Consider the following 8,309-nt stretch of genomic DNA (forward strand, 5'->3'; position numbering starts at 1 on the left):
AAGCACAAAAAGGATGCCATGTCTTGACGGCACCATGGGTTTGGCGATGCTGGGTATGAGCTCTGCTGCTTTCAGCATTTCTAATTGGATAGAAGGATGAGTCCTTGATTACAATCAACACAATTAAAACCATTAAAGTAAATAATAAAAAACTATCGATACCATAATATATATTAAATATAATAAAATTTAATATTAATAAATTTTAATTATTATAAAGATATTAAAAATTATATAAATTAATAAATGATTTTAATTATGTATTAAATATATTCACACGACACGTAAATATGATTAAACAAATGAATAAAAAACCGGGTTACAAGTTATACGAATATATGATAACATAATTAATTAATTATAAGTAGATTTGATATGATTAATATATAAAATATAATTAATTTAAATCTAAATTTATTTAAATCTGTATCTTATTTATATTATAATTCTATATCACATCTAAAATTGCCAGATCTACTACTAACAATCTATTAATAAAAAGTGTTAAAAACTGCTAAATCAAACTAATATTCTATACATCCTAGGAATTTTTATTTGTGTAATTCTTAAAAAATTATATTGAACACATGAATCTTTATTGTATTGCAAAGTCGTAAAGAGAATTGTCATCAAACTTTTTTGCATTGTCTAGTTGCTAGGTCTGTATTCAATCATTTTATTTAAGAAGAAAAAGAAAAGTTGCCTATCAACTCTTTAACATTACAAAATAAAAATTTGTCACTTGCAAGAAATGAGAAGATGACAAATTAAAATTCAACCACTGAAAAATAGAACAGAAAAAGAAAATCATGTCGGCAGAATGTTATAAAGGCAAATTGTGGAGTCGAAAAGATGTTAGGTTCAGAGCCGGCCTTGCGCAGTTGCGCCATACCTAAGCAGTTGTCTATACAATTTTAGGGGCCGCAAAAGATTGAACTACTCCAAAAGATTGGGTTCCGAACTTGGAAATCATAATTTAGGGAACCTTGTTTTTAGGTTTTACTTACCAAGAAGTTAGCGCTTGGCACCAATTCAGTTAGAAGTTAAGCAGGAGTTAAGCACCCTAAATTTCTTTGATTGAGAGGATAAGAGGTTTTCTAGTGGGTGAGTAGGCTCAGGCTTAAAACCCGTAGCTAGGTTGGTCCTGGTCAAACTCAGGTAGCCATCAGAATGGTACAATTTGGGCCTCATTTTCTTACTAGGCTAGTCTATAAAATTAGAAGGATGCAGCCCTAGCCACGCCCTATTTGAGCCTAAGTCTTAACGAAGAACTATTGTTCATGCCTGTACCTTTCGTTACTGACTCGTGACTAGACCACTAGGGTATAGGACTGCCAACAAATTATATGGGGTTGAGTAGTACCTGTTCTGTGCAAACTTTCAGATGGGCTCCGCTCGTTTTGCGAAACCTGAACATAAGACTTCACTGGCTGTGGCTGTAGAATCTAAGAGGAGATATTTTTCCTGAAGCTTGTCTCTCCCATCATTGCTTTGGTTGAGCTGGCCTGGGAACAACAAGGAGTCCCAATCTCTCATCAAACCAGGATTGATATGATCAGGGTTATCGGTTAAAATGTCATTAGACAACAGTTGATAATGGGTTGCGTGGCCTGGTACTGGTAGTGATGCTATCATTATTTCAATGTGTTTCTACTTCTCCATTAACTGAGTCAGACATTAGGGTCCTGCTTGATATAATGAATCATCGACAACAGAAGATGATATGCTTTTTTATTTGGCATTATATCTAATGATTAAATCCGAAAAAATGAAAGATTTTTCTGAATTTCTGACGCCTCATCTCTATTTGCATAGATTAAACCAGCTACTTCGGCTTCAAGGCTTTAAACAAATGCAACCATTGGAAGGCAATGGGCTTGAAGAATTTTGGGCGGTGTTTAAACCTGGAATTCAACAGAGGCTCGCTCCATAGTCGGCCATGTTAAAGCTGAAAATCCAAGTTCAATTCGAACTGGATTCCAGTTTTAAGGTTGCACTAACATGCAGAATCGAGGATTGCCGTTCTCATGCTTCACATGAAGAGAGGGACGAGGATGCTAACAGGGCAAAGCAACTAATAATGTAATGCGACGATCACTAACCAATGACACTAAAATGTCAATTCACAAAAGGGCTTTTAGACAAAGTGAAGTTGGCTTCTCTCCTCGTCAGAAAGCATTGGCTAGCACGCAGTACAGCCTGTAGAGAAAATTAAGAACCACCCAAAGTGATTTAAACTAGACCTCTTGCAAACTGCAATATGTCTAGATATAAAAGTAAAAAACCACAACTTAAAAATCCAAGTTCAATAAAATCCAGCTGACTCCAAATTATTGAGCAAATCCCTAAAAACCAAAATCAAAGCCACACTTAAAACTTATTTGAAGGATCAAATAGTTAAATGCATGCAACACCAGAGCCATTAGACAAGGTTGTCATTTAGAGACAATGAGGCCATCCGATCACTTGTGCTATTGGCCTTTTGCTGCGGTGGACCAACATTCCTTAGAACTTCCATAGCCTCTGCAACTTTGGCTTTCAGAGCTTCTGGTGACTCTAGCAGGTGTAGAACCTCAGTCTGGTCCATCTCTAGAAGCATGCCTGTCACTTTTGCTGCATTCTCATGCTCCAGCTGGTCTACAAGTGGGTATAGATTTTCTCCCAGCAACTGCACCAAAAAAATTGTCAAAAGACAGCTAGACGAGTATGAATAAACAGTACAATTATCTATGCATAAATGCGATAAAAGACAGACACTTACCGTCCTCTGCTGTTCAGGTGTTGCATTTGCAAGAGCGGTAGCCAGAGCCCCAGTTGTCATGGGCTGTGAAAATGCAGCATCTCTGAATGGCATTCCACCCACGTCATAAGGAACAGGAAGCATGCCTCCAGGAACACCAGATATTGGAACATCAGGCATGTTGCGACCTGGGGGATAACGGTAGACACGCCCCTTAGGAAGCATCTGCAATCAGCATAAAGACAAAAATCTTGGTAAGAATCGAATGCAGGCAAAAAAAAGGAAGGATACTTTGAAACACAGAAATGAAAAAAAGAAACAATCAAGAATATCAAGATGCTAGATTTTCACCAACCTGTGGCTGCATGAAGGGAAGTGGCTGCTGTGTTTGTTGCATGGGGCCAGCTCCAGATCGCCTGCCTCCTGGGCGCTGATTCTGCTGACCTGGCTGAACCATTGGCATGAAAAAGTTTGGCCTCATGCCAGGAACTAGTTGCTGCTGATACCCAAAACCAGGCTGATATAAATTACAGAAAAGTGATCAACTAATAGCATCCAAAAAGAAACCATAATGGACATCAGAATGGACAGTGACAAGTCTTGCAATAATATGAAGTAACAAAGAGTAGTCACAGCTCCCATAATAAAAGGACAGCATAAGTTAAGAATTAGTGCCAGCAAAATCACAGATGAAATATGAATTGTCAACCAAAATTGCTTAAGAAACAAAGTCAAACAAAAACTCAAACTCTCCTCTTAGAATTATATTATTAAGCTTGAAACCTCTCAAATTAAAAGAATTCCAATAAACTAATTAGTGAGTACATATTATATCAAGCGTAAACGAAAGAATTTACTGATAGTATTTCCTAAGGTTATAACTTAAGATCCTCCTTGAGAAAAATGAGGTTAATATAATTGTAGTACCTCAGAAAAAATAAACAGTACTTAACAAACATATATATGTGAACAAACTTCAACCTTAGAGAAGCTGGGAAAAATATTGAGATGCACCATAAAACTGAATAATCAACAGATATCGAGGGATAAAAACAACCAATAAGCAAGTAGTATTACTTGGGGAGTAATTATAGCAGGAGGGCCTTGACCATAGAATAGTTGTTGTCCAAGACCTGGAGCACCAGGAGGATACATGGGCATCCGAGGGCCAACACCAGATGCCATTGCACCAGGACGCATTTGAGAAAACTGTGCCTGTATAGAGAGCAAAAGAATATATATAAATACCATCCCTACCTTAAACCATACATAGCTTATGCTGATTTTAACTCAACATCCATCAACAAAACATAAAAACCTAGTCTCTTAAGTAAGCATCAATAGCCAACAAAGACAAATCAGCTCAATGAGCTCATCAGATATTAGCACAATTATTTTATGTCCCTGAGACCCAAAAGTATGAGAAAGAAACTACTAATTTGAATACCTGCAACCTAGCTCTCCTTTCTTCTTTCCTTTGTGCAAGGGCAACATAAAGTGGTTTAGTAACTACCATTTTGCCATTCATCCCCGCAAGCTACATCAGAGAACAAAACTCAGGACATAAGAAAAAGGAAAAGGATATACTATTCAAAAACTTTTACTTGGGAAAATGAAAAGAACAAAAAATCTTACAGCTCGAGATGCTTCTTCAGAAGTTGAAAAGGCAATAAAGCCTGAGCCTCTACTTATACCATTAGGGTCACGCATAACCTGTTAAACCCCGAAGAGAGGGGAGAAAGAGATAAAAGGAAGGGAAAATGGAGTAAAATATGGATAAGTTTTATGCTGCAAACTGAAAATGGAATTTACTAGGACAGAACCATGTTGCAAACCTTGCATGAGGTGATTGTACCAAATTCTGAGAACAGTTCCCTAAGCTTATCATCATCAATGCTATCATCTAGGTTTTTAACATATAAATTCAGTCCTTCAAATTTGTCTGCAGTTTCCTTTAAACTCTGCTCATACCGCCCCTTCAATTCCATTTCCCTTTCAGATTTCTTCTGTGCTTTCCCAACATACCATTCTTTATCATCAAACTTCTTTCCATTGAGAGAATCAACAGCTCGAGCAGCATCATCAGGATTTTCAAAGTTGACAAATCCAAAACATTTTGACTTTCCATCTGCATCTCTCATGATCACAGCACTAGTTATAGGTCCATATTCACCAAATAAATTCTTTAAATCCTCGTCAGTTGTTGATTCTGACAGATTCTTTACGTAAACATTGTTAAACTTTGTCTTGTCTATGGCAGACTCTCTTTCCTGTTTACGAAGGAAAGGTCCAACAAAAACTTGTTTGTCATTAAGTAGCATACCATTCAGCTTATCAATTGCATTTTTAGCAGACTCCTCAGTATCAAATTGCACAAACCCATATCCTTTAGACTGGCCAGAATGATCAGTAGCTATCTTGCAAGATAGAATATTCCCAAATGTAGAAAATGTGTCATGTAGAGCTTTGTTGTCAATTGTCTTGTCCAAATTCTATATCAAGAAAAGGAGATAAAGAATTAAAATCAGAATCAATCAGAAGGGGTTAAACAAATATGTATATGATATAAGAGGGTTCAAGAGAATATTATCAGAGACATTGGAGAAGACAGGTACCTTGATAAATATATTTCCTGATCCACTTTTACGGACAGTAGGATCCCTGTTAGAATACATAATCCTAATTGGCTTGCCATTGATAGGAGTAAAATTCAGTACATCCAACGCCCGTGCCGCTGTTACGAAGAATGCACAGAAAGGTGTCAGCAAATATGGATGCTCTGATAGTGAATTAAAAAATATAAATTTTTAGTATGATATCAAAAGCAGCAGAGACAGTCCTGTTGCCAACAATAGCTACAGTTTTTCATGCATTCATGCAGGTGCTCTCACCCAATGCAAGTGAAAAGGAACAGAAGGTCAAAACCTTCATTATTCAACTTACAGGATTGACAGAAAGAAATGCAAAAAATTGCTGTTTGGCAATAAGCAAAGATTAGTGATGAAGCCACAAATGCAATCAGGCAGAAACAATTTGACAACCAATACTTAATAGAATTCTCCTCCCACAACCCCCTATACAAAAAATAAAAAGACAAAACAATGCTAACCCAATCTTCCTGCAATTATCCAACTAATCATTAGCTACTAACACATTTACACTGATGAGTATGGCAATGTAGTAACCAACTGAATGACTTAAGCTCAAATCACGTCTAACAGCTTGTTCAGTTTATGAACGATAAAAGACAAATCTATTGGTAAATCTCAGTATTAAGCAAAATGCTTGGTTTTACAATGTTACAAATGAAATTTTGCCAATCCTAATACTCTATATTAACATCATTCTAACTTAGTTGAGCCAAGACAGCACAACAACTTCAGGAAAATATTTTTCAGGGACAACTGGACCTACTATTTCCTTTAGTTCCTACTCTTTCTTAATTCTATCAAACACGATAAAAACTAAACTCAAAAAGATAATAGCCACTAGTAGCAATAACTGACCAATATCTTCTCAATGCAATGCAGCAACAGAAGATTATCCACATACAAACTCAAAACTAAAACAGAACATTCTATACACCATTGCACCATAATTTCATAACTCTAAACCCATGTTAAACTAATAAAAAGACAACCTTTAGTTGTTACTTTTTCTTCTTTTACCCTTTTTTTTTTTTTGCTTTTGGAAGCAACTGGCAAAACCATTAGTTTGGATAAATAAAATAACATTCATTTAAAAACAAAATCCATACATCTTAGTGATTCGCTCATTTTTATTTAACTATCGTAATCTTGCTTCTTATACTTAAAAATGTACAAAAAAAAAATACAAAGATGAAAAACAAATTATCCTAACAGGACAAAATAAGCCCAATGGTAAAAAAAAGTTAAATAAAAGAGAAAGGAGAAGGTAACCTTCATGGGTGTTGCTGTAATTAACATAACCATAACCAAGAGAACGGCGGCTACTCAAGTCTTTGCAAACCCTAACCGAAACTACCGTTCCCACTTGGCTAAAAAAGTCATAAAGCTGAGATTCCGTTACACTCAGATCAAGATCTCCAACATACAACGACGTCGTCAAATTCACACCATTACCCGCCACCCCATTCACCACCTGCTGCTGCTGCTGCTGTGCTGGCGGAGGCGGCGACGTCACCGCCACAGGAACCGCCTGACCCTGCACTTGTAACTGCGACATTACCTCCTTCCCTTTTTTTTCTTTTTTCCTCTTTTTTCTTCAAAAAATGGGAATGATAAACCAAAAAAAAAAACTGATAGTATTCTGGTTTTTTTTTTAAAAATTTTTCGATATAAAAATAAAAGCAGAAAGAAAGGGGAATTTTAATTTTTGGGCAGCACGGGCGGCACCGCACTGGACTTGTAAGAAAATGGGAGATTATATAGTAGGGAAAGTTGGTCAGGGCGACAACTGTCTAACCCTAATTTTCGTTTTTTTTGATTGATGAGATTTCTGCCGTTGATTCTTTTTCCCCATGTTGGGTCACTGATTCAGTTCTCACGTGAGGTGCTTGACGTTTTCCGACCTTTTTTGGGTAAAAGCGGGGAGATTCTCTACTGTATAAATAAATTATGATGTATATTATCAGAGTCTTTTTCGATAATAAATACTACTAAATTCTGTGAACAAATAAAGAATAAATAAATCTCAACCATGCAATTTAAATATTTTCTTTTGGCCAGAAATAAACTATCAACTTTTTTGCAAATATGTTGAAATATTATTGTGCAAGATTTGATCAAATTGGGAAAAATTGAAGCATAAAAGATTTCATATCAAAAAGTGCTGCATATTCATTGAATTCTTTGTATTTATACATTTTATACTGGCTCAGAGTAACTTATTACTAAGAACAGATAGGAATCAAGTAGATGGTTATGTAATTAAAGCTAACATTCTTTTCCAAATGCATGTATCCTTTCGTTCAAAGAATAAAGCTTGAGTTCTCTTTTTTAAAAGAAATTAGATTTCTTCTTTGTAAAACAAGATAAGGTTAATCTTATGGTGATTCATTTTTTTTTCAATTTAATTTTGGAAATAATTAATATTTTGGTCATTTCTTTGTATGATTAATTATTAATTTCTTAAGAATACTTAAATAAAACATATAATTATTTTTTCTAAAATCTGAAGAGTTTCTGTTTAAAAATGATATACTTATGGTAATTCATTTTATAGCGTTTTACTGAAAAATGAAAAGCAGTTAAGAAAAAAAAATTAATGATAAATACATTTTTTTTTATTCATTGAATTAAGTTTGATTTTTTTTTTTAGAAAATAGACTTAATTTTAAGAAACAAGATAAGAATAACATCTTTCGGTTGATTTATTTATTTTCGAATTTAATTTCGAAAATAATTAGGTTTTCTTTTGTCCCATCCTTACAATTAACTTTTATTTTCTTTAAAATAATTAAATAATATATAAAATAACTTTCTAAAGATGAAAAAGTTCCTCTTAAAAAACAATATATTGATGGTAATTCATTTATTGGAAAAATTAAAATAAAAAAGGAAATAAATTTTCAAGAAAATATAAAAAA

At 34.7% G+C, this 8,309-nt stretch overlaps 1 protein-coding gene across 1 annotated transcript; it reads right to left on the reverse strand.

The window, feature by feature from the left end:
• Positions 1 to 2,202: 2,202 nt before the first annotated feature.
• PAB4 (poly(A) binding protein 4) lies at positions 2,203 to 7,133 on the reverse strand. The gene is made up of 9 exons (XM_021445516.2): positions 6,661 to 7,133; positions 5,356 to 5,474; positions 4,576 to 5,232; positions 4,376 to 4,453; positions 4,188 to 4,277; positions 3,818 to 3,955; positions 3,096 to 3,257; positions 2,762 to 2,965; positions 2,203 to 2,668 (listed from the first exon to the last, which is right to left on the reverse strand). Exons 1-9 carry the CDS (start codon positions 6,944 to 6,946, stop codon positions 2,423 to 2,425), a joined length of 1,980 nt encoding a protein of 659 aa, XP_021301191.1. The 5' UTR covers positions 6,947 to 7,133; the 3' UTR covers positions 2,203 to 2,422.
• Positions 7,134 to 8,309: the final 1,176 nt, after the last annotated feature.

This window comes from Theobroma umbraticum, unplaced genomic scaffold, assembly GCF_002168275.2.
Source record: "Theobroma umbraticum cultivar Fairchild unplaced genomic scaffold, ASM216827v3 scaffold_44.0, whole genome shotgun sequence".
In the NCBI taxonomy this organism is placed as follows: Eukaryota; Viridiplantae; Streptophyta; class Magnoliopsida; order Malvales; family Malvaceae; genus Theobroma; species Theobroma umbraticum.